Source organism: Accipiter gentilis, chromosome 2, assembly GCF_929443795.1.
Source record: "Accipiter gentilis chromosome 2, bAccGen1.1, whole genome shotgun sequence".
NCBI classification, from domain to species: domain Eukaryota; kingdom Metazoa; phylum Chordata; class Aves; order Accipitriformes; family Accipitridae; genus Astur; species Astur gentilis.
Genome location: NC_064881.1, coordinates 46,018,447 through 46,044,942, shown reverse-complemented (window position 1 = coordinate 46,044,942; position 26,496 = coordinate 46,018,447). Strand labels below are relative to the sequence as shown.

General features: G+C 45.3%; 1 protein-coding gene across 1 annotated transcript in view; it reads left to right on the top strand.

Moving 5' to 3' along the window:
* The first annotated feature begins 229 nt into the window (after window positions 1-229).
* The window catches only part of KCNQ3 (potassium voltage-gated channel subfamily Q member 3), a 207,092-nt gene continuing 180,825 nt past the window's right edge, over window positions 230-26,496 (top strand). The window contains exon 1 of the mRNA XM_049824070.1: window positions 230-709. Coding sequence (XP_049680027.1) covers window positions 318-709 — 392 coding nt within the window. The 5' untranslated portion in view covers window positions 230-317. The remainder of the gene's footprint in view (window positions 710-26,496) is intronic.

Sequence of the window (26,496 nt, the reverse complement as noted above, 5' to 3'; positions counted from 1 at the left end):
TGCCTCCCCGCTACCCCGCCGGCGAGGATGACCTGACGGGGATGTGACTGCCTCCCCCCCCCCTCCCCACACACACACCCCCCACTTTTTTTTTTTTTTAAATTTTATTTCAACCCCCCCCCCCCTTCTCCCTCCCTCCCTCCCTCCAGCCAGCCAGCTATACATGTAGCTACAGACACAAAAATATACAAAGCAATTGGGGGGGGGGGGGGGGGGGGAGGGGCGGGGAGCTCGGATCATGGCCCTGGGGCTCCCGGGGCTGCCGCCGCCGCCGCCGCCGCCGATCCGCAGCTCGCCTCCGGGGCCCGGCGCCGACGATGGGGCTGAAGGCTCGGCGCGGCGCGGCGGGCGGTAGCGCGGCCGGCGGGGCGGCGGCGGCGGCGGCGGCGGCGGCGGCGGCGGGTCCGGGGCGGCGAACGGCGGGCGGCGGCGGCGGCGGCGGCGTTGGCGACCCCGAGCAGGGCTCGCTAGCCCTGGGAAGCGGCGGTGGCGGTGGCGGCGGCGGTGATCGCGACGGGACGCTGCTGCTGGAGGGCGGCGGGAAGGAGGAGGGAGGCAAAAGGAGCCCGCCGGGGTTGGGGCTGCTGGCGAAGACCCCCTTGAGCCGCCCGGTGAAACGGAACCACGCCAAGTACCGCCGCATCCAAACTTTGATCTACGACGCCCTGGAGCGACCCCGCGGCTGGGCGCTGCTCTATCACGCCTTCGTGTGAGTACGCGGGCGCGCAGCATCCGCGGAGACCGGCTCTGTCCCCCCATACACCCCCCACCCGAGGCGGTGGGGAACGGGGAACGGGGGTGTGGGGGGGGGCTGCCCCGCGGAGATGCGCCCGGGGCCGGCGTTTTGCTTTATCATTCTCGGCGGAAAAAGCTCCCGGAGGGGGGGGGGGCTCCAGCACCGGGGGGCGAGTGTGGGGAGCAAGGGTCTTCTTATGGGGTGAGCTGCTGAGTGGTTTTAGTTATTTTTGTTGGGGTTTTCATTTTTTTTTTTTTGTTTTTTTTTTTTTTTTTTCTTCTGCCGTCGGGTTTTCCAAAACGCGGAGCTTGGTTTAAACCCGCCACTCTCTCCCGTACGGACACCCGCGTTGCCTTGGAGCGGCGTGCCCGAGCCTGTGTGTCTCAAACCCTGGAAAAAGGGATGCCAGAAAGAGCAAAGCTCCGAGTTTTAAGGCTCGAAGTGCTTAAGGGGGACGCTGCCGGCTTCGGTTCAGCCCCGAGCCTTGCGTGCGGTTAAAGTAGCTGGTACAAACCCCGAGCGGAGCGGCTCTTTCAATAGTTGAAAGTGTCGAATGCAAACCATCGGGTTTCGGGTCATGCTGCAGTCCATGAAACCCGAGCATTGCAGCACTGTCAACCAGAAAGTTAAACTGACCGGGAGCGAACTGGGAGGAAACAAACTCGTTTTGTGGCCCAAAGGTGACGAGTCAAGTTAATGACCACTGTTTTGCACTCCTAACAATTTTGTTCCCTGAAGTTTTCATAAGGAATATAGACCAAAAATAATAATAATCTGTTTGCAGCATAGAACGGAGTTGGCAGACTTATTACAATAAATGCGGTCTTTAGTGTTGCGAACGTGTTTGAAAACCCAAGGGATTATCAGTGATCACGGTGTTTCTGTTTTTCTTTAATGCTATAACGTGTACAGAGCTCCATGTGATAGAGCATTTAAGCAGTGATTTCTGAAATTGGTTTATTTGCCAGAGACAAAGTGCTCCAGGCTGCATGGGCTTTGAGCCTGCAGCTGGATCTTGGGAAGTCCTCATCGCTGGTGTAGTCTTTGCACTTGCAAATAAACACCTTGAGTGTAGGGCTGTGATTTTACCTTCAGGCAAATTTCTTGTCGATGGTTGTAGGGATTTAGCCCTGGGCGAGGAGTAAAAAGCGGCGCTCACTACTGAGGTGCTGCTGCTGCTGTGTACCACTCACTCATTGCTGCTCCCCTCTTTTCAGTGTTTTCATAAAGTGCGTCTTGGGACACAGATTCCTGCTTTCCAGCTTAATTTCTGTGAAAATGGGGACACTGGTTGCCGTGACACTTTTTCAGCCCTTTTTGCCATAGGAAAACTTGTGCTAGCAGGCAGGGAGAGACGGCATTTGGGTCGTGTTGTGCTGGGAAGACTCTTTGGTCCGGAGCTCGCCGTTCGATCGTGCTCAGTATTGCATAACGCTGCTTCTTGTCGGGGAGAGCCACGTCTGGATGGAGGGGCACCCCGTTCATCCCGCCTTGGTCAGCCCCCGCACGCTGCGTAAGTGAGGCTTTAGCGCCCGCCAGAGCGTTACGAGCAGTTGGCATCTTTCTGTGGCCAGCTGGGTCAAATCCACGCCCAGGGTCCTGTCTGGATATAAGCGATAGGACAGTGGAGGAGTCTAGAGAGGCTCAGGCGAGCTGAGAGATTCACATTTATTCACAATGGTATAGAAATTTCCAAGTTACAACATTCGTTTTAGATAGCTCTCTAGATGTGTGGTTAACCTTAAGGTCTTCATACAATATGGATCATAGAATGGGAAAAAAATTCAACATGTTTCTAAGGTTTGATCCTTCTTCTGAGCGGACCTGATGCTCTAACTTCTCTTTGGTGAATACTCCGTCCTGCAAAACTGAGGTGCGAGTCTGACCTGCTCTCCCAGAAGTCACTAACAGTCTCGTTAAGACAATCGGTGCCAAGCTCAACATTAATGAAAAAAAAGACTTTTAGGAGTCCTTATCCTTAAAGGAAGTACAATACACAAGTCCTGGTCTGTCCGCCCAGCACAGACGTCCCCTCCCTTCCCAGGACACCCCGGGGGGCTCAGCAGTCCAAGGCTGCAGTTGGGTTTCTGTTCAATCTCAGCTCCTTCTGAACTCGGTAGAAGTTGTGGGCTCTTACCCCACTGTAGGATCAAATCCTACAAAAGAAATCTGCCAAAAATGATGGAAGAGTGCGGTGAGATCTTGCTGACAGGCTTCAGAGCTTGTTCCTGCGACTGGAAAACGATGACCTGCTGGAGAGCAGGAGCAGTGCCATGGAGAAGCAGCGCTTAAGTTGATATCCAGAGCCTTTGTTCTTGCTTTCAAATGAATTGCTTTTTTACCTTTTTTCCTTCTGAAAAGGAGTCTCTCTCATGTTGGAGGTGCTGCTATGACACTGCGTAGTGCCATCCTAGCGGTCTCCCAGTGCTTCTTTTCACACTAGAACAGTTTACACTTTCCCTTGGGTAGGTGAGAGATTGCCAGCCTTTCCATAGAATCTACAGATTTGATGCTGTTTTAATTTTCCAGAAAAGTCCCATTTATCTTAATGACATGTTATACTTTGTCTCAGTCTTCTGTGTAACTTTGCAACAAATACCATGCAACCGAAATTAAGAGTAAGGAGGTTGCTCTCGTATACAAAAAGAGAGAATAAACAGCTGAGGGCCAAAAGGGATTGCAGCATGGGTGGATGTGATGAATTCCTTACAGATCCCAGCATTCAGAGGTGTTTAATGAAGAGATGATGCAAAGGAGTCCGGTGCTGTGTATATCCCAGGATTTAGGAGGTAGGAAGCTGCTGATGGAAGAGGATTGCAACTTTCAGGATTTGCCGAGGGTGTTGTGTGGGGGCAGGAAGGGGCTTTGCAAAGGTCTTTGCAAACGCTTTGGATGCCAGAACTTTTAAAAGGGTGGTACAGATGGAATCTCGTTAAATCGTACAGTGATGCCCATATGGCTGCAAAGGGGTCATGATCCTTTGTGTATCTCACTGTTATAATGTGCACATAAATAAGGTTTGATGCCGTGCCTGTTGTAAACGCTCACTTTAGTTTAGGTGGGGTTAGATCTGCTGAAATGATTCAATCTGGTGAAATAATTCAATGAGAATGCATAAACATCATCAGGCCCTACCAAGCCCTAGCGACAAAGATGCTAGGGGACAAAGGGAGAAATTCCTGATGGCAATTTTAGCGTTCAGCTTTCACCGGCAGTGATTTACAGAAAGTGACATGAGATATTTTCCTTGCGATTCTTCCTCCTTGTTCTGCACAAATGAGTTTGTCCAAGCCTATCCTTATAGCAAAGAGGAAGGTGATTTGGTCCTAAAGAAGCTGACTCTGTTTCCTTCACCATCTGAAAACATTTATTCTCTGGCAGCTCTGTTGGACAGGAGATTTACCTAACACCCATGAACTTCCCCTCTGCTAGGACACCAGGGTTCACAGACTTCTTGGCAATACGGCAATATCTTAATGGCATAGGTGGTAAGAGAAAATTGATTTTCCCATGAAAAACTTCACCTCTGTAAACTAAACTCTTGCTGAACGTTTTCAGTAAAAAAAATAAAAAAATAAAAAAAAAATATCTGGTTTAAGCTTTGAGGTTTTTAATTTGGAAATGTCTCTTGGGAGTTGCAGGTCAGGCTACAATCTATCCCTGCTCTTTTCTGAGCTAGTCTCCCTGTAGGTGTAACTGCTGTTCCCGTGATGTACTGTATTTTCCTTTGTGTTGAGCAGTGCAATATATTGCAGGAACCCTCTGCGGTTGTGCCTCGTGGGATGTGTACTTTGGCCAGGGAGACCGACTTGAGACCTGTTCGCCTCCACGAGCCATCCAAATGCTTTATTTATGCACAGAAGCATAAATGAATTAAATGAAAAATTGAAAACAAGTAAGATCTTGATTTTCCAGTTTAGTTTTAATTGTAAGCACAGAATATTTGGTGGATAATGGTCAGAGTCCAGAAAGGTAACAAAATACAGACCAAGTTTGCAATTGAAATTTGTGAAAATTTTCAACCTGACTTAAAGAAAAGAGAGGCTGAAGGAGTGGTAGCTAGGAGATAGTCTTACCTTCGTACCATCCACTGAGACAACTTCAGCCTTTACTTTTGTAGAAAAATAAGACTAGGAAAAGGCTTGGGATTAGGTTTTCCTTTTTGGGAAAGTGTGCAATATTGGCTGCACTCTGCTGACGAGAGAGGGAAACCGTGGGGAACACTTGAAAACCCTTCCCTATTTGCCATACAATTTTCTTTCAATACCACTTAATACCTGGAATAAAAAGAGGAGGCAAAATCATGCGATCCGTCAAATCGTCAGTATTTCTGGGAAGCACCGGCGAGCACCTCTTGCATCACTGATCGTAGGTGGGTTGTTTGCAGAAAAGGGCATCGTGGGACTTGGGGAACAGGTTGAGGGTCTGGGGACTTTCCATTATTTTCCTCTTCGCCCTTTGAGAGATGCTCTGTAAGATGCCCTGATCCACCAGCCCGTGTTAGCCATCTGGGGCGAGGTGGAAACAGGCTCGGGGTAAAAAGAAGGACAACTACGAATGCTTCCTCGGCCTGTTTGGCATGGACTTGTCTCTAAGTGGGTCCCCAGAGCAGCAGAGCAAGTCTGGTCCATTAGCAAGTGCCCTTTGCTTATGTGTTCGCCAATACGAGTTCTGTTTTAATTATTTATGCTAATTCAGCGTAATGCACGGATAAATATTCTGCAGTATACTTTGTAAAAAATAATGAAGTCTTAGTCATTGGAGACCTCACCGCACACCTCTGCTATTACGTCTCCCTTGAGGCTTGCGGAGTCCGCCCCGGGTTGCGTGCGGTTTAGCGAGATGCGACCGTATCTCAGCTGCTGGAATCGGCCGACGTCGCAGGCCGGGGTCGCCGGCTGCCGAAAGCTGGGCTTTGCTGGTGGGAATGAGAAGGAGCAGCAGAGCCTGGGGAAGCCACAGGCTGTGTAACGTGAGCGCCTTGCGATCCCCAACCGTAGCTTCGGAGTCACTTCGGCAGCTCGTAGGTGCCCGACGCTTGTTTAAGCACCCAAACTACCTCTGAAATTACGGACCCGGCCCTTTGGTGAGAATAGGGGTCTTTTCACCTACAGCCTCGTAACTCCTTGCTAGGACATCGGTGCCGACGGCGAGACCAGCTCCCGGAGCGGGTACCGGCGGGTTGGGTCGGTCAACCCACGCACTCGGTGTTGCCATGGCTACGCTGCTAATTTGCTGAGTTTTGGTGCTTGCTCATGCCTGCTCCACGGGCTCGTCGGAGCTGCAGGCGCACGGCTGCCTGTAGCACAGGCGAGCACCTCGGTGTCCCCCCCAACCCCCCCCCGGGGGATGCAGGTCCCCGAGCACCCCTCTGCAAGTGCAATCTTCTTTTCACACCAGGCCGCGCAGCCTCATCTGGATGGGCGTCGAGATCCGCCGCGGCCGGCGATGCACGAGGGAGAGCCCGACGTGTGGGCGAGTATTGGCACCGCCAGCAACAGCAAACACTCGGCAGCTGGTCTTTCAATGCTGTCAGCTCAGCCCAGGAATAGAACCCTCAGAAAACAGTCATAGCCCCTGGTGTAATTTCTATCAATCTGAACAGCCCCAGATTTCATCATTTTGATGAGAGGTGATACAGCAAAGCCCCTCCAACAGCCAGCAAACCATATTTTTCTTCTGAGAAACTTGGCAGTGAAGAGTAGCACCATCTCGGTGCTACCCTGGCAGTCCTGGAGACACTGTCAGTGGTAAAGCCACAGACTAGACTTTTCCAAATGTCTCCAAGGCAGCAGCTGGGAGTCTGGTTGGAGGTATGTCGTGCTTTAACCCCAGCCAGCAACTAAGCACCACGCGGCTGCTCGCTCAGTCTGCCCCCACCCAGTGGGATGGGGCAGAGAATGGGGGGAAAAGATTGAAACTTGTGGGTTGAGATAAAGACAGTTTAATAGGACAGAAAGGAAGAAAATAATAATGATAATAATAACAACAATAATTAGTAATAATAATGATAACATGACAATAATAATAATAATACTAATAAAAGAATTAGACTATACAAGTGATGCACAATGCAGTTGCTCACCACTTGCTGACCGATGTCCAGTCAGTTCTCAAGCAGTGATCCACAGCCAACTCCCCCCAGTTTATATACTGGGCATGATGTCACATGGTATGGAATATTTGGCCAGTTTGGGTGAGCCGTCCTGGTTGTGAACCCTCCCAACTTCTTGTGCCCCTCCAGCCTTCTTGCTGGCTGGGCATGAGAGGCTAAAAATCCTTCACTTAGTATATACACTACTTAGCAACAACTGAAAAGATCAGTGTGTTATCAACATTCTTCTCATATTGAACCCAAACCACAACAGTATACCAGCTACTAGAAAGAAACTTGAACTATCCCAGCCACTCAGGTACCACTCAGTTCATAAAAGCCATCTCAGTTTCTTCTTTTGCCTCTCTGCTCCTCGCAGCAAACATCAGATCACCGTGGGGCACAGCGGGGTCTCGACACCTCTGGGTCAGCTGCCTGGTGAGAGGCCACGCAGGTTTTACTTCTTGATTTAATGTGAGATGGAGGTTAGGAAGATGTTTCAAAAATAAGCAGGGAACAACTTCCCATGCCCATTTTGCTCATTTTGGTGCAGAATGTAGAAACATTCAGAACAAATCTAATGATAGAAATAGTAACTAAAGACCATGCATACTAACAGCTGAATTAAAAAGTCCTCACATACCTATAATGCCAGTTATATCCCACTATGCTTAAGTGTGTTTCAGTGAACATGAAGGTGCCCCAGCAGTGCCTGCCTCTCCCAAGCACCACACCAAAAGCTACTCACCCAGCGCCTTTCTGTTCTTTCTTTGGGGCTCCATGTCTTCAAACATGACTTGATTAAATCCTTTTTGTTCATAGCTTAGCCAATGTAAAAAACTGCATGTATGTAGAGCACAGTTCTGTACTTCTTTGTGAGTAAAAAGGCCTTTCCATCGTTGAGATGTATGTGCAAGGTCAGGTGAGCGAATGCATATTCAAGGACAAGGTCTAGACTTAAGTAATTCGGATCTAATTTAACAGCTGTAAGCTTTCTAAACAAAATCAGTCAAGTGAGTGTTAAGATCGTTTATATCTTCTTTAGAAACATAATAGATCGGTGACCTTAGTTACAGCTAGGCAGCTGGGTGGTTGGATACTACCATGATCAGCCTTGCATGGTATAAATAAATAACAATGTTGATTCTTATATTTAATAATGCTATATTCCCTTCTTGTGCGTGGAACTTTACAGAAGGAATGGAGCCATGGAGATATTGCATTTGCTATTGCTTCTGGCAGATACTGTATTAAATGGGATAACTTAAATATTAATAGCTTTATAAGGAATATGGTTCACAAGAGCCGTTGAGTATGCTGCCTTCTGTCTTAGGATGATAGCTGGGAAGCTTAGCATTTTCTGTGGAGTGAGGGACATGCCCAGGGATATTTAGGTTCATGGTAACCTATTTCTGAAAAAAGCACTTTGGGAGAACTTTCAGGCTAGAAATCTGTAAATTGTCTTCCCCAGCCGTAAGCGAGCAAACTACTTAAGAGCATGTTTAATTTGGAGCAAATGAAAGGTCCCGCTGATGTCAGGAGGAACCTTTCCAAGGTGTTGCTGAGGTCATCCAAAGCAGAAGAGTGTGACTGAAATCTGGTGGAAAGCAGCACTAAGCATCATCACCTTCCTCTGCCCAACCAACCTGCTGCTCTACTTGGGCTGTGTGAGATTCTCCTAAGTTACAGTTCTCCGCAGGATTCGTCACAGGCCTTCATCCCTCTCATACCTTAATAGCCACGTTTGGTTATAGTCACCAGGATAACACCTTGATAACACCCTCCTTAGAGGTGCTGCCTTTTGCTTGTTTGTGTGGGTTTTAAAAAAAAGGTGGTGAAGTGGAGTTACATATCTCCAACTAAATCTCAGTTTGGAGACATGCTGAGACCCTGACCTGAGAAGCATCCAGTGTCTCCTGAGGTGGCATGTGCTCTCACTCCCTTCTCCTACATGTGTTAATCTTGCCAAAGTCTTTCCTACTTTACGTTTTCTAGGTTGCTGCTACGTGGTGGTGGAACATTACAGGTCCATTGTACAGGAGCGGCAGTGGAGGAATCCTAATCCTGTTTGGGTTGGCTGTTGTCATTTGCTTCCTTTGACTTTACAGGCTTTATTTCATTTTATGGATCCTTGCACCTCGCTTGTCCTCCCTGTTTCCAGAGTTGTTTCTGAGAGCTGTATGGATGTGTTTTGCAGTCCTTTGCCAAGCTGTATTAGTTCGTGACTGTCGTGTTGACTCGCTAGTGTCGTTTTCTAACCCCAGATGCATCTCATATTTACTTTCTTCTGTCCTCACTGGTGTTTTGATCACCTTCCAGATTAGTATGTTGTGATTTTGTTAACATTCAATTTAATTCTTTTTATAGATAGTTAAGGAAGCACTTAATAAGACCAGAACTAAGGAAATCCATTCAGCATTTCACTAAATAACAACTTCCCTGCTTCCTGGTTAATAAGTTATCATTTGTATGGCCAGTTTTTATTTTGTGTGGTTTCTCTGCGTTAGGAATTAATCCTAAACCTAAGATTTTATGAGACATTACATCTATGTCAAAACAGCAAATATTTCCTCATTTTTTTTTTGTTCAAACCTGATTGTTGAGCTACATTTATCTACTTAGTTCAGTGATACACATTTAATTGTTATCTTCCCATCTCAGATTTTTTCATGCTTTCGACATGGTAAGTGTGTAACTTGTATAACAAAATAATTCAATGTGCTGTCCACCACTAGAGCAGAGCTAAAGCAATGCTGAAAGCTTAAATGCTCCGATCCATCCAAGTCCCCGCTCTAACATATTTCATAGGAGCCATTAGATTTGGGTTATACCTAACTTCAGGTGAAGGGCAGAGATGTTAATCCTAAACCAGAAGACTCTTTACAGGGCATTCCCCACTGACTGTAAATACAGAGAGTCTAAAATTTTCTGTTTTCAGTGGGGATGGAGGAGAAGCAAGTACAGCTGTTGAAGGACTGATAGTGAAATCCCGAAAGGGCACGGTGGGGAGCTGCCCACCAGGCTCTCGGCAGTGCAGCATCAGCTCTGCTTATCTCTTTTCCCCTCATGCCTCTCTACGCACCACTCAGAGCGTTCATGAGAAGGGATTACACCCTGAGGAGGGAATGTCAAGAGCAGCTGATTGAAATTGCAGGGGAATTAATTTAGGAAGGTAATTACAAGAACTGGAATTTGCTCTTCTACCTTTGCTAACACTGCTGTTCTTGTGAGACGTGCCGGAAGAATTTCAATGCACGCTACTGGTGGCTGAGGCTCCCCGATCAGACCTCAGACGCTGTGCAGTGGCATCAGATGCGCAGGGCCACAGGGCAGGACCATCCTTGCGCTGCAGATATGGCAGCAGCTTTTCTCGTGCCTAGAGTAGTCAGTAACTACGTCTAGACTAATTGGCAAAGCTGTGCCGGCGACGTTCCCCAGCAGTGGCACACACTGGCCAATAACACAGCGTTGTTGGATGACCCGTGACGTGGTTTTAGTCTGTGACAGCTAAGTGACTGGGCACAGATCAAGTGTTGTCACAGACTTGGGACTACTCCCAGTAGGAGTCTGCATGTGGCTCCTTGCTTTGGAGGTGAGGTCAGTGTTATGGGTGCTGGGCACCCCAGCTGGCCTCACGGACAGAGTAGGACTGAGCATCTTTGGGTTACTAGAATAGACATAATGGTTGTATGTGAGATCGTACCACCATGAGGATATCCTCCTGGGTCTATGCAAAAAGCCACTTTGCTTTGGGATAAGAGCTTTCACTTAGATAAAGACCCAAGAAATCCTGCCCCACTGAAATAATGTAGGTTTCACCCTATATGTGTGTCCAGTAACATATTTTATTTTCTATATCCTTTCCCCTCCCTGTTCATGGGACTTTGTCAAGGCTTTTGCCTTTCTGTTTCAACACTCCTTGTGCTGATCAAACTCCCATGGAGGTTCAAATACTTCACCTCCACATCTTGGCATAATAACAAAAGAGTCATTTTTTGTGGTACTAGTCCGGGAGGAAGTCCCCACTGATCATTCTTTACCAAACTTGTTATGATTTGTGTAAAACACAGAAGAATATATTTCTACTTGCACTGATATTGCTGATATTTGGACATTTCTCCTGATTTTGTCTCACTCGTTATTGTAGATGTTGCTCCATTACCTTGTTAGGTCCTGGGTGCCACGACACTGCACAGAGGTGGGGTCTGGCAGCCTCATGCTCATGGCAGTTTCTGCTCTCACCGTATGGCATTATCACATGGTACATTCTCAAATACGCTACTGTCTCCAGTGCTAAATTACCTAAAAGAACTCTATTTCCCTGCTTTTCCTCAGGGCTTGAGAGGCTGTTCCTCCATACTCACAATGGGATCCATCCATCTAGTGCCTTATCTGACGTAGCAGTCTGGACTCCTTTTAGAGCTGCTGAAGAAAAACAGGAAGTAGAAATTTCTGGAGTGCAATTAATCTCATCCTAAAGACGATTCGAGAATAGGTGAGATTAATCACCTCTTGCAGTGCCTGAAACTTTCCACTGACTACAAAGGAGACCTTGGGTAACTAACTTGAATTTAGGTATTTACATGGAAAACACCTGGGGGATGGGAAACTTTTTGCTTGACCTGAGAGGCAGGACTCAAAGCCACATTAAGATAACTAAATTTAGATATGTTCATGTACGGTTCTGTGCGTGCAATAGGTATTTAAGTTCTCTTCGTAGCCAGTAGAGACCTAGTCAATACAGTTGATAGATTTTATGGTGCAATTCATTCAACCAGATGTAGGGGTCTGCTTTACATGGAAATAGATCACAGCTTCAGCTCCATTTAGCAACTCTCCACTGTCTGTAGCAGGACCTGAGGTGACTTGATCTCTGGTAAATGTGTGCAGTAAAAGCCACTTTCAGACAAACGAGTCCTACCTCTAAAGGCAAGAGGAATATGAGTCTTACTGTTACATAGGCTTTTATTAATATTGGGCTCAACATAAAATTCTAATTCCCTTTCCTCAAGAGCTGTGCATATGGGGCTGCCTCTTATCCCAGGCTGTGACAGGCCTACAGTCATCCCTGACATTAGGCCAAAGAAAAATATGATGGTGTAGTTCATGTCCTCAGTTTTATCATCCTACTTATGCTGCTGATTTCAGTAGCTTTAAGATCTTTTCCTAGTTGGGAGTCTTGAGTTTACCTTTCCACCTTCCCTTTGTTCTCTGGTTTGCTATGGGGTCCATCTCCCTGAGCCCTCCCATAAATGTGGTCTTGATTTTTAGTCATAATTGCAGTTAATCTTGAGGTCATGCTCAAACCCAGACTTACCCGTCTCTTTTATTGAGCTTCAAATCCAAAGGCTGTGATTGACTCAGTTCTCCCTTCTTGTGGCCATTTGTGATTTACCTGGGCACAGGAGTTACTGTGGTGGGAGTTTGCCAGCAGCAGTCCTGCTTCTTCCTATTCCTGAATTTCTGTCCATTTGCATTGATCTTCTTGTCTCCACCACTCAAAATTAGCTCCCCAAATCAATGAACAGACAACACTGCTTTCTAGAAGGTGTATTTTAAGGACCAGAAAACACTTCGTGAGTGGCTTGGACGTTGCCCTTTTGAAGCTGTAAAACATCAATTTGAATGGCCTGGGATGAATGAGGATGATTGTGAGGGTCATTCATAAGCTTAGACTATTTTTTACGTGCTATCGTTTTCTCTGTAAAGCTGGAGACTTTGTAGATATGTAAGCACCATTCAGTATTTTAGAGGGTGTACTTACTTCCATACACCAGCTGAATCAGTAAACTAGCATAATTGAACTTAATACTGAAATCATCGGAGAACTGTACAAAATTTGAATGTATGAAAATGCCTTAACATAAGGAAGCATTTTTGAGTGGTGGTGTATTCCATTAACAGCTGCTAGTTTGTGTTTTGCTTGTTTTTGCAGAAATACTGAGCCAGCAACCTCTTTTAGTCATGTCAGTGCAAATGCAGAGTAAATCTATTAAAGTTAGAAGAACAATTGGATTTGGCTGCTGCACCACGAGCTTGTTCTGGACCCACTACAAAATCTTTTCATTTTTTTATTGACACTCTGCTAGTGCCAGAGGCCAAGGTCAAGGTCCTGCACCTCTGGTGAGGTACTTCCCTGCCGCAACAAACTTGCCCTGCTAGTAAGGTAAGACGGCTTGAGAAATGGGGTAAGTAGGAGAGTTGGAGATCCCCTGGCAACATAACAAGTGAGCATCAACCTGTTCCAGAGTTGCCTGTACTCTCACCATGGTGTTCACGGCTTGTTTCCTTCATGTCGGGAGCTGGCTTATGCAAGCATGGGGTCTTTCCTTCTCTCCCTGCTCCCCAAAGTGGAGAGAGGATTTTTCCTCCCTCATAAATCCAGTTAGTTAGTTAACAAAAACAGCAGGTAAGCTGGGGGAGTTGAGCAAGCAAAGCACTGTCTTTCTGCCCATTTCTTGGTGTAGGTCCTGTCAGATATTGGGGCTACAGGAGGGAGCTGACATTTGCAACGATAAAACCATTTAGTTTGGAAGGGTTTAGAGGTCTCCAGTCCAATCCAAAGAGCAGGGCTAACTTCAAAGCCAAATCAGATTGCTCAGAGCTGTATCCAGATAAGTTTTGTCCATGTCCAAGATTTGAACTATTTTATGTTGTGAGGAGTGACAGATTTTGTTGCTCTTCACAGAGTATGTTGTTTTATGCATGTCTCGTAACAGTCAGACTTCTAGGCCCAGAGTCATGGAAAGTCTTCTTCCCTTCCCACTCTATTCAGTCCTGAGTATGCATGGACAGAAATGAGACAGCACATCTGGACAGAGATGCTGAGCAGGTCAGCACACTGTGAAGGGAACAACCTTCATATTAACCACAAAGGAAGCTGCTTGCCGCAAGGCTAACTAGCACCAACCTTGCCTATGTTGGGAGTACTGACACTGGGAAATGCTGGGGATAGATAATCTTTAGCATAGGCAGTAGAGTTCCTTGAAAACAGGAAACCTTCCCCAAAGACTTGTCAATTTTTTTACTGATGTTGTTGTAATTTGACATTTCCACCAATTTTTCATCATTCAGAAGAATCATTTAGTCTCCAGGAGTTTATCCCTACTCTACAACTCCTGACTTTCCCATCTCTTTCTCCCTGTCCCTTCCTCACTCAATCCCATCTTCTCTCTTTACTTTGGTGGCATTCAGGACCTCACTACTGAAGCACAACACCAATCGCTGGATCATCCAGCTGTGCTTTTTGTGTGACTCCTCAGCGTTTCATACTTCATGTCACTACAACAGTAGAGTACAGTCTGACTTAAATTCAGTTGGCCTAAGAGCTGATAGCAGGTTGACGGAGCTGAGATGACAATTTGTCTCTTACCTGGACATAGCTGTATTTACTTTTTGGTCTTTTTTACGCTTTTTTTGACTTACTGGACTTTGACATTGAATTCACCTATGTCACAATGAAGATTGTGCATCTGATTCCCTCAGAGTAGAGACTCAGTACGAATTACTTTGTCCATATGGTGTGAGGTAGTTAAGGTGCAGGAATTATCTCTGAATCACCTCGTGTTTCATCATCATTAGTGTTTCTTTTTTGGTCACACAGCTCCCCGATGTTGAATTCAGCATCCGGTGGTAAGGTACTCCCGATGGACCAGCCTGTGACTTTGGGCACGGCCCACAGTTAGAGTCCCTACGCAAACAGCATCGCTGTAGGAGAAGCTCTTAGAGTTGTTGTGATTCAGGCCCACACACTTCTGAGTCACTGCTCCTGATCACTCTTTGCTCTAGGGGTGATGGTGGTGTTAGGGAAAGAGCGATTTCTTGATGACCTCTGTAGGTAACAGATTTCTTGCGGTGACTCAGCTGTCGTCTCCAGAAAGAAGGCACATGAAGTGGAGGTGGATACCCATCTCTCTTCCCAAAAAGGGTACAAACTGAGCTAATATCTACCCCTCGACTTTATCCGCGTTCTTGGTCTCAGTGGTAGGGGGAAGAGGTTTAGGAGTACCGCATACAGGCTAATCCAAGATCTTCATGCTACTTCATACACAGCCTGAACCACACCTGCAGCCGTTGCTCCCAGAGTCAGGGTGATAATGCAAGGTCCTGGTTTGCAGCTTCATTTGCTGCCAGTGATGTTAACCAAGAAAAGTGAAGGATGGGAGCTCCTGGTGTAACAATAAATGGACAGCAACTTTCTCTAGTGAGTGAGCATATCGGCAGGACTGAATGCTGTGTCTTACTGCCTGAATCACCACGTTCCCCAGCAAACGAGGTGAGAACACAACATTGCTCCCAGAGACATTATCAACTCCAAAGCAACATTTTGTTGGAGACCAGAGAAAAGCTCTTCTGTTATACTGCCTTACGGTTTTCTGGAAACAGTAACTCTAAAGAACACATTATTAGGATGGGTGAAGAAAAGAGATTTTGGGCAGATGGAAATGTGTCAGTGATCATCTTCATTGGCAGTGCTTGTTTTCACTTATGCTACCACGAGTTAATTTCCAAGCAACTTGAAGTAGATAATGTGTTTATAAGCATTAGTCTGAGTGCTCCATCGTTTCTTTCAGGCTATGAAGGCTGGGAGTTTCTGTTGCAGTAGAGGGATTTTTAATTGCATAAATGATGATATAGCAACGGTTGGAAGATGGCACAAGATAAATTCAGGCTATAGATAAGGTCTAATAGGGGAGCAGATATCTGCTGGAAGAATTTGCACAAGAAATTATCAATTTTCCACTTGTCATTTTTTAACCAAATTGGGAGAATTTTCCAAAAGACAGCTGTAGACTGTAGCTTAGCGGCAAAACATGGGCTTAAATCAATAATTCTGCATGTTCCTTGCTGTTGATTAAGAGGACTTTGAGTTATAACCATGAATATGTTAGATTTGGGGTTTGGGTTTTTTTTAAATTTTGCAACAGATAAGCAAATGAGCGATGAAGTAACTCAGGAAAAAGAGATTCACTTGTTTCTTAACTGGATTGTTAACATCATAATGTAATATAGCATAAGTAATAGCAGTAATAGTAATTGAGCTGGGATTCTTAGGACTAAATGTAGGTATCTTCCCTGTAAATGTCGAAACATGGCCAAGTCCTTTCCATCTCCTCAGCTGCCAGTATAAACCACTGCTATAGGAGTACTGGTGATTGTTCAACTCATCCTGAAGTAAATGATGACACTGATAAGTCACATCCCGATTACCAGAGATGATACCAAATAAATACATATCCCTTGACTATAATGGGAGCTTCGATACATGGCTTAGATGTGGACACTACAAAACACTAGTACATGACATTTACATACATACATTACAAAACATTTGTACATCACAAACACTAACTTTAATGAGATGAATCTTACCCTAATCAAATTGTTGAAGGCCTTGCGGGGATAATAAGCTTACAAAGTACTCTGGACAAGAGGTTAGAACAGAGCCATCCTTTTTGGCCTTAAGATGACTACCCCGAATATTAAAAACTCATGCAGTCTTAAGACTGCAACACCTTTCTCAGAGCAGCTAAATATGTGAAACAAGATCAACAAGAACAAATTTTTGCAGCGTTGGATTCTGATTCAGTCTTGTACCTCAATCTTCTTGTGGTGCCTCTTAGGTTTATCTCATGTTCCTGTGGGACAGTGCTGATGTCCCCCAGGCTCCACGTGCATGCAGAAATGAAAGCTCGTGTAACATGGCTTTGCAGGACTGGGGTCAGAAATTGTTGCTGCTTCCTCTGGGCAATGTAGTCCCTAGATTAATAGCCAAATAATAATTGCCACAATGTCCACAATGTGGGGTTTTCTTTTGTCTGGAAAGGGCTCCAAGTCAATGTCATCCTCTCCAGAGCACAAATATCTAGCTGTATCTCTGAGTTATTTTAAAAAGTAATTGCAATATGGTCATTCCTTCAGAGCTGTCAGCTCTGTTGAAGAGTGGGATGTAATTTTTGGTGTCCATGCAGTCTCTTTGCCTCTGATCCTGCAAGGAGAACAGATGGACCTGTCTGGTTTCTGCCTTGTCCAGAGGGAAAAAAGAATGGTTTTCAGCCCACTTGGTTAAAAAAAAATAGTGAGGGGAGAAAAAAAGCGCAATAAAGCCAATGGTTTTTTAGAGTGAGGTAAGAGTAGCAATGGTGCAGGGAAGAAGCCAGCAGCTGTGACCGCAGTTCCAGTGACGATGATAAACCGGCAGCTGAGCTGGAGAAGGAGGCAAGGGAGATGTTGGAAATAAAGCTGCAAAAGGGAGAAGGAAGAGGGCTAGCTGTGCTGTGAGAGGTGAAACAGAAGGAGGAGGGGAATTAAGGCTACTGTTGTAGGTGAACACGTTAGGAGCTACATAATGAAGGTGCTGCTTGTATAGAAAAAACAACTTAATTGCCCTCCTGGTGCTTTGGTGCCTGTTTCAGGCAAGTTGCCTGTTTTCCTCTAATTGCAAAGTGTCTTCAGTGTAAAACCTGTTGTTGCTCTTGGCCTACATGGGAGACCCCATGTGCTCTGGGTGGACTGAGGACAAGCCCAAGACCTGGTCAGAGGTGAGGTCTCTTGGCCAGGTAGTGGTGGAAAATAGCTGTTTGTTGCTTGAGCTATTCCTGCTCTGCAGGCAGCCAGGAGACCGTGATTGCTGAGGTGTATCCGTCTTCTTCGTACATGTCACGGTTGTCATTTTCCCTTGGCAGCACAGAGCTCTGAGTTACACACTGGCACCTGAACAGCAGGAGAAGAAGTTAAACTTCATTTGTTATTTTAGTGCAGAGCACAGCCCTCAGAGCCGAAATCCAAGGACAGTGTGCTTTGTGGCAATTTGGGGCTGATCCTGGGACAACAAATCTCCCTCTCGCCCCCCTACACACTCGTGGCTTAGCTGCAAAACCTGAAGAAGGTCTAAAGAAGAAAGAGAGCCTAAAGGAGCTGCGTATTCAAGGCACATTAAATGTAACTTCAGCAGGGGGAAAAGACAAATAGCTTCATCCACTCTTGAGCTATAAAAAGGGGTGCCATGAGACACAAAGTAGGTTACACTTCTGCTTAAACACTCTTAGGAGCAGTGTCCCTGTTAGCTCAAATAACAACCAGGCAGGAGTATCTATAAAGAGAAAGCAAGTTTAGAGCTTCAGCCCTTTGACCCAGGAGTAAGCCAACCCTGACATCCCGGTTAGCCATCCCAGTGCAGCAGTGCAATGGTTTAGAAAAGGTTAACAAGCGATTGCCAGTTGATCTCCTCTCTGCCTGATGCTGGAGCCCTAGGCTTTAGTGGTGTAGCCCGGGAGAGACAGCGTCTGCCACTGTTCCTGCATGGGGAAGAAGCCTCATGCTGAATCAGGCCTGAAAAAGTGTCTGCTTTAGACTTTGCTGGTTGAAATGACTACTTTGAGGCTTTTTTCTTTACCAATTGGATTGTAGTTCTTCCGGCTGATACCACACGGTCGGGTTTTCCAGCTTTTCTTTGTAACAATGAAGCAAAAGTTCTACTTTTCTCTTTCTTTTCTCTTTCTTTTTGCTTTTTTGTTGGTTTTTTTTTTTGTTGTGTTTTTTTTTTTTTCCAATGGCAGCTGTGTCAGCCATGACGTATCCTGGCTACACAAGCTGGGGATTAAGAGAAACAACAATAAATCTAAGAGTTTGCAGCACTGTGAAAGGCACGTAAGTGGGATGGTGATTTTAGCCGTTCTCTCTGTTCTCATGGCCTGACAGTGCCTCTCTTCAATAAGTTTCTTTACTTCTGTGACTCATGTAATGCCTTGGCCTGCAACATGGTATCAAGGTGCAAGACCTTTTGTAATTCCCTGTTTATGGTTTTATATCATCTACAGGACATTCCCTGCAGGTTGGTGGTTTGTTGGGGTTTTTTTAAGATTAGGCAGAGGAAAGTCACTGGCCTCATTCCGAGTCAGCAAATCGAGCATAAAACCAGGCTTTTAGTTGGAGATTAATCTTCACGTCATGGCACCCTTTTTAAGCCCCCAAATAATTTTTAGTGGAGATAAGAAGATTATTAGCAGCGTGTAGTCATGTGATAAGCTGAAATGAATGGGAGGTGAATGTGACGGCAAAAGTTATGGCTGACATACCTCTGAACGTGTGTTTGAAATAGCATAGTACCACAGTCACTGCAGCTCGTATTCCTATTTTGATGCGGTAAGTGCCATTTTACTAACCCAGAAATTATTTATAATGTATTTATACACACTGTAGACATACCTTCAGGGACAAGCAGAGATGAAAGCTTTTTGGGCTATGCATCCTTGTACCTCCCAGAGTACCCCAGACGCCTTCCAGCACTTTGAGGTCCCATCACATTGCTTCTGAAAACCTCCAACCTTTCCCTGAGAAGCTGGCGAGACACAGACACACCTGACCTCCTCAGGGAGATGCAGTCCGCTACATCTGCTGTGTCACTTGTGCTGTGCACTGCCCATACATAGCACAGAGGATCCTTGCCCCAAGACGTGTCCAAGTTTGTAGACGACAAGACATGGAAAATGACTATGATTACCAGCCGGGGCAGGTATAATTTAACAAGAAAACAGTTCTGATTACTATAATAATCAGTAGTCTCAATGCTCCAGTATTATTAGTGTTTTGCATGCGTGGCACAGAGACAAGCCTCTTGCAAGGGAAGACTGGAAGGAGCGTAGCACTGGATTTGCTGATTCTCACAGACTGCTCCTTCCTTGCTCAGGGGACAGAAAATGAAAAGGGGAGTGTGAAAAAAGTGGACTAGTAAGTAGGAGAAGTTGGTATCACTGGTGGAAAAAAGAGTGATGTTGCTCCAGGGATGGCAATGGTTCAACATTAGTAAATGCTCTCTGAGAACTGGGGTTTCAGCCCTTCATGGTGTGTTCTGGGAAGACACTGGGAATTCAAGGTCAGGGACCACTAGAGAGACTAGTCCCTCCCTATAACTGGCCTTGAAATGATACGCAAAAGCCATCCCCAAGGCTGACATCCTCACTGGCAGTGTCTTCAGTTATGCCATGGATTGAATTACTTTCTTGGGGTACCTCTGCTTTGTCACCGTTCCCAAGAGGGTGGACTCCAAGCCCACGTGGGGCTCATTGGTAGCAAAGGTTGTGGGCACACAAACTTGTTCCTTATGCTACATTCAATCCCAGGGAGAGAAGGCAAACCAGCTAAAGGCTGTCATGTTTCAGGGCTGCTAATTCAGCTTCTTTTATCCCAATTCAACTCATCAGGGTTGAAGGAGCAACTGATTTCTGCACTTGGGGGCTATTCCGCTCATAGTGCTGGAGGCAGTGGGGTGAAACAGTGATGGCATTCATCCAAGAACATACCTTGTTTTATGGCTGGTGTCTCATACATGGCCATGCCACTGGCTTCTGCTACGCAGCCGGCTGCTCATACACAACACGTGTTGTGTGGGGTATTTGCATCTAGTACAACTGCTTGCTGGGGCCAATTGGTTTTATGTTTCTGACCAATCTGGAGGTCCCATCCATCTGCAATCTCAAACCATGCTTTTCAGCCACATCTCACTCAGATTCATATACAAGCTCCAGGTGGATTAGGCAGATTTATTTAATTCAATTACCTGACCTCTGCTGTTCCCTCATGTTTCCCTGGGCCTACTGACACTTGAGGACTGAAGAATTTAGGAAACGCAGCCTATGTGCATCCTTTGCCTTTACCTGTGAACTGTCTCATCTCTGCCTTTCCTGGATTGCTGTGGCCCATCTTTGATGGAAATGCAGAGGATTTAGGGAAGTGATTGAGAATATTCACGTAACGCTGAGATTTTCTTCCTCTTCTGGGCCACCATGAGCTGCTGAGCAATAGCATTTCATGGCAGCTGCTGCTGCATTTTGGGAGATGTCTGGGCTGAATCCTATGCACAAACCTCAAGGTGGGTTGTAATCCTTCTGCTCGCAAGTGCTCAGCTCATGTATGTTTACGTTGTTGATTCATGCAGATAGGCTGTGGTTGTCTTTGTTTCTGGTAACTCTGGAAAACAAAGCCTGTTTTCATATGTCTGGATCCCATACGCGATGCTGTTCTACGCAGGCACTGTGGGCAGTATTTACACAGGTGCTGGATTACACCTGCCTGTCTAGCTCTCACAGGCAGCAATCTGCATCTTCTCAACAAGTGGGTCTTGTGAGGTGTCTGTCTTAACTGGGGAGGAAAGCTACAGTGAGGAGAGATGGGCTGGAAAGGGAGATCAGATTTTGTAATTTCAATGGCCAAAACTTGTTACAGTGGGATGACACTGATAAGTGGGATATGGAGGGTCAGTGGCTGAACTTTGCTAATTTTTCAGCAATTAGGGGAGGGGGAGCAAGCAAGGAAAATGGAAAGCCAGTTCAGCAGAAGTAGGACTTTAATTAAAAATGTTTGTGTTGCAGCAGCAGCGAGAACCTAGTTATGGTCTGTGATGGCACTTGGCTAAAAGCTGTTCAAACTCAGAATAACAAACTGGTCTTTGCCCCAAAGACCTTACAATATCAGTGTAATAGAGGATTTAACAGGTGGATCCAGAGGAAGAGGGCTGAAACAAAAACCATTGGCAGTACTCCCAGTTTGCCCTCAGTATAAACTGTTAATAATGTTGCGTATAGGACAGGAATAGATAATTTGAAGAAAGGGTATTACAAGTGTCAGCAAGGTAGCTTCATGAATCTTTTTGCATCTTCCAGCTTATGCCAGTGCAACTAATGCATTTGGGGTGTGTGCGATAGAGATGTGACACGTGGTCAATAAGGGCTGGCACAGATCTGGCAGAAACTGCTGTTCCCAGCAAGAGGCAAGAGAAAGCACAGGAGGAATCATGACTCAGAGGTACATTTCTCAGTCAAGATGGTCTCCTAGCATATGGGCTCCGGCATCAGTGCTGAAGCCCAGCCCGTAACGGTGAAGCTTTCCCAAGGACAGCGTGCTGTGCTTTGCAAAACACAGTGGAGTGCTCCTAAAGGGACATCTCTGCTCAGTGTCTGCTCCTCAGTCTTAGCTGTGAAATATGGGGAGATCCTGGATGAACCTTTCGGAAGAACTCGCTTCAGTGGCGTACAAATTAGCACTTTCTGCTGTAAGGTGTTTGTTGTGTCTCAGGAAAAAAACCAACTATGAGCCCCAGTACCTCTCTCGATTCAGCTGCAGATGGTTTTTCCAGAAGGATCCTTGTCTAGTCTGTTAACGCATTGGAGGTTATCATTGACAACATGAATGGAAAGAAAACTGAGCTAGCAGCTCTGCATAGCACGCTGAAGGGCTCTCAGAAGAAAGAGTGGCATTTCCATGTATCATAAGCTGAGCTGGAAGTTGGCTGGATCTTCTGGTGAAGATGAAGTGAACTGAGAAATAAACTTGGTGCAGAGAGGCCTGTAGTGCATAAATGCCAAAACCATGTTTCTGGCAAAGCCAGAAGACATTCTGCCTATCGGCATCTTTCAGTGTTGTGTCCTTTGGCTTTGTAGTCTGACCACCACAGAGAGGAGCAGAGGTTGGAAATCCAAATTATGAGTGTGCAACTAATTTTAGAAATGCTGATATGGCACACCACTGCTCACTGGTTTATTTAAATGTCTGGCTAGAAAATTGCTGGTTGTGGAGGAATAAGTAAAGAGAGCTTATTCTGGAGACAACAGGTGAAAAACATCAAAAGTGAGCTGGATAAAATGTCTTCTGGATTTCCATCATTTCTTGTAGTAGTCAGCTACTAAAAAACCCCAAAGAACTCCCTTCAAAAAAACCCGAAAGACTTCCAAGGTACAGAAAGCTTTTCTGCCACACTTCTGACTTGGCAAACTGAAGAGGTACCAGGAGGAGCTGCTCAGTGTATCTACATACAGCTTTAACTCGGAAGCGTAACCATTTTAAATGTCACCATTGGTTTCACAAATGACTCTATTGGTGTTGAACAATGTGGCTGGATAACACACGTATTATAAACAAGGAAAATCTGTGGGGTTTTTCCCTCCATTTTGGCGTGTTAAAGCAATGTCATTAAAGCAGCCATTATCCTCCACTACTAAACACCACGTAGGTAAAAGTTTCCAGGACTACAGTACAATGCTAATATCTCACATGGATGGCAACTATCCAACTTATTTCCTGTTGTGTAATGTACTTGTACAGGCACTGTCACTGGTGGAAACAGGGACGCTCCTGGAAACTCACAGCCTGCAAGGCACGGACACAGCCCTTTACATCTCAGAAGGGAGAAGTGTTTCCAGGTTGTCATCTCCCCTTACACCCTTCTTTTAATCACCTCTAGCTATTGATATGGCTGCATTACAGTCACCTCTTGGGCCCCTTTTTGGCTGTGGCGGGTGCAGGAGCTATGATGGCTGAGCCAAAGCAGGGCCATGGTTCCTCTGAGCAGTGCCACGTCCGTGGGCGTCTTGCTGTGGCTCCTGTGCCCGCATCCCTACCCACCGCTGTGGGGCCCTGATGCGACCCAGGGTAGTGCTTCCTTGTAAGCTTCTTCTGTTTGACAGGATGGTTAATTTAATGACGTTGTTGCCATGGTATGAGAAGCTGAATGGGTGGTTATGTGAATTGTGAAGGTTTGCTAGCGCTTTCCACCGGAGGTGATGTAAGCCTCGAATGCAAAGAATATTTGACCCGGAATTTTTATTTTCTGCTTACAGTTGTCAGTGCTTTTTCACAGTATTTTCTATAAATCAATTTTTTCTGGATACAATGTTTTCTTGGGCATGAGGTGTTTTGTCTGGGGACGACGACCTTTCCTTGTTGTTTTAGACAGCATAAATCCTTTGATGTATGAGCACCTAAATTCCATGTAAGGTAGAATATTGTTAGCAAAAGAGGTTGATAATCCAAATTTGCTAGACTACCTGGGAAAGAGTATTGGGTAAAAAATGTGGTTACCAGAGGGAGGGAGAGGAAAGCATGTAATGGAGCACATATCTTTCACTGTTGTGAACTGAGTGATTAGTAGGCAGGTAGAGGCTGGAAACAATTGACTGTAATTGGTCTGTTGGGATTTTCATAAAACCTTTAAAGCAATTAAAATGCTTTTATTGAAAACAGATTTGGGCATCTTTTCTAAGGAGGTCTTAACTGCAACTGCTGTTTTAAATGTTAATTATGGTTTTGTGAAATGTCTCTTCGCAGCAAGCGATATCGGTGTGGCGTGCTCGGCAGTCAGGACTGGATCCCGCGGCAGAGAGGAGATCTGTGCCTGTGAGATCACTGCCCTTTGGAGCACATGGTTCCTCTGTGGTTTCTTCTTGTCCATGTCCGTGTCCATGCCCATGTTCTTCTTGAAATTTGGACACCTCGGGAATGATTTGTAAACCTCTCCTGCAGACTCCTTGGGGTATCTACGGTGTGTAGAGATGCAAGGGATCTGTGGGTATGCTGTGTCATGTGAGGGAGGGCTATTTATAGCCAGGAAAGCTGAAAAGGTAGGTATTGAAAATAAGCAGATTATATAAAGATCAGTCAAATATTCCAGTTTTCCTCTAGGTTATAAAACAGCCTTTGTTAAAATAGAAAAGCACAGCCTTTAACATATATCTATATTTTGCTGCTATTGTCTGTATCTTAGTGTTTGGAGAAGGCACAGGGATCCTTCTACAAACATTAGTTTCATAGCTGTTGTTGCTAGCACCTATTTAGGAGTTAAAAGTTGCAAAGCCATTTGCAAACAAATCTTTCTTTTGTATGTACCCATAATTAGGAAAAAAAAAAAAAAAGTCCCTGTAGGCTTATAGTGTCTCTATTTTATCACCATTAGGCAAACACACTTTAAAAGAAATTTCAACACATTTTTTTATTGAATTTTGAATTACAGATGACCTGGCTATCTTTTAAAAATTGTCTCTTAGTGGTGCTGACTCTCAGTTGCAGTACAGATCCCAAGATACTTGCAGTGTTTCTTGCAGTCCTAACTACAAGAGCCCTTTCGTGATAATTATAGCAGCTTTTTACATATATGTTAATCTTCTTTATTTATTCTTTTTGCCTTTGGAAGGTTTACGTTACCAAGCAGTCACAGAGACGTATGTGTATGTATAAGATTTCCAAGATACAAACTGGGAAATGAATGCTTCCAGCTCTCTCAAATACGCCTTTTTTTTTTTAAACTTTGATAAAAAAGAAATCATAATCTTCTCGTTTCTCCTGTGGACTCAGTTCTGATTTTGCCTGTGAAGGGCTGCTGCTATTGTATCTTTCCAGAAGGGCAAAAATGCAGAAGTTTTTTGAAACATAAGAGGTTCATAGTCTAAAAAATATGGTGTGGGTGAGATTATGAGGGCAGAAGGAGAAATAGCTGAGGTAGTTAAATGGAAAAAGTGACAAGTCTGTTCAGTAGACATTGTGTGAGACAATATCCCATTTACTCGTGTGATATTACAGGAGCACCTGGCAAGTGTCCTGGCGAATGAGGACGGCATTGGGCTGCGCGTTGCACAGCCACGGGGTAAAATGGGAACCTTCCCTCGTGTGCTCAGAAAGCTCTGCCATCATTTGGACATCAGGAGAGACTTTATAGCTCTCAGACTCCCTTGGCAAGCTAATGGCAAAAAAAATGGGATGAAGGAGATTTTCATTTGTTTCTCTGAAAAGAAGCAGCCAGCGATGTCAGAATCCAGGACAGGAAGGAAATCTTTGCAGGGACTGAGTTCTGTCCTCTTCGATCCAAGGCAGGAACATAATGTGATCTTCTCCTTAAATGAATAAAGTCTTTGTGAAAGCTAATTAGAGGCTGTCCGTACCGGCCTCAGAACAGGACTGCAGTGCAGTACTGGACTGGCACTAGTTGTGAATGATGAGCTCAGGTGTCAGTAGCAGCTGAGAATGGAGCTCTACAGGGGCCGTGAAGGAGGCTGAGAAGGAAGCAGAAAGGCTGAAATACTCAGCAAATTAACCTGAACTGAGGTCCATGCTTCTGTAGCCAGGCAGTTCCCAAGAGTGAACAGTGTACAGAGAGCCTGGGCACATCTGCACATCACTGCTGGGTACATGGATCCTGCTGGTTTGCTCCCACGGCTGCTATTTGAAGACTCTTCAAGGCTTTTGCTATTTTAGTGGCTCAAAACCTTTCAATTCCATATCTATATTTATGCGCAGCCTGTGTATATTCATTTCTGTCTTTTGCCAATGCTGGTTTTCAGTTCAAACAGCTCTTCTGCTTCCCCCATTCCTCACTTTCCCAGCATAATTAAAGGGAGCAGTCATCTTCTATCTTAACAGCTTACTGAAAAGATAACGTTTGTGGATCTAAGAGGAAAAGACCCAAAAACCAACCTTGTGACTTTTTTTTTTGGACCTCTTCACAATTTTTGCCACCTTGTTCTCTAATATATGAACCAAAAGTTAACTCAGACAGAGTCTTACTGTCTTGTGATTTATTGCCATCAGTGTTTTCAAGTCCTCAGTCAAGATCAGGCTTCTAATTTTCCTAGGCACTGCATAAGCCCACAGCATAAGGACTCGACTTCCACCTGCCCGGTTTATGATTATAACTAATGAGAGAGACAACAGAAATACGGGGCATGAGAGACCTTGTTAATGGATGTACTTTCTCCTCTTAAAGGTTTCTTGAAAATAGTTAAATTTAAACTTCAGTTCTTTTTGTGCCCTTATGATTTATTATAGGAAAAGTAATATAGCCAGGAAGAGTGCCTAAAAATATACAGATTGCTTTTTTTTCTTACTTTATACCTCAGAATAT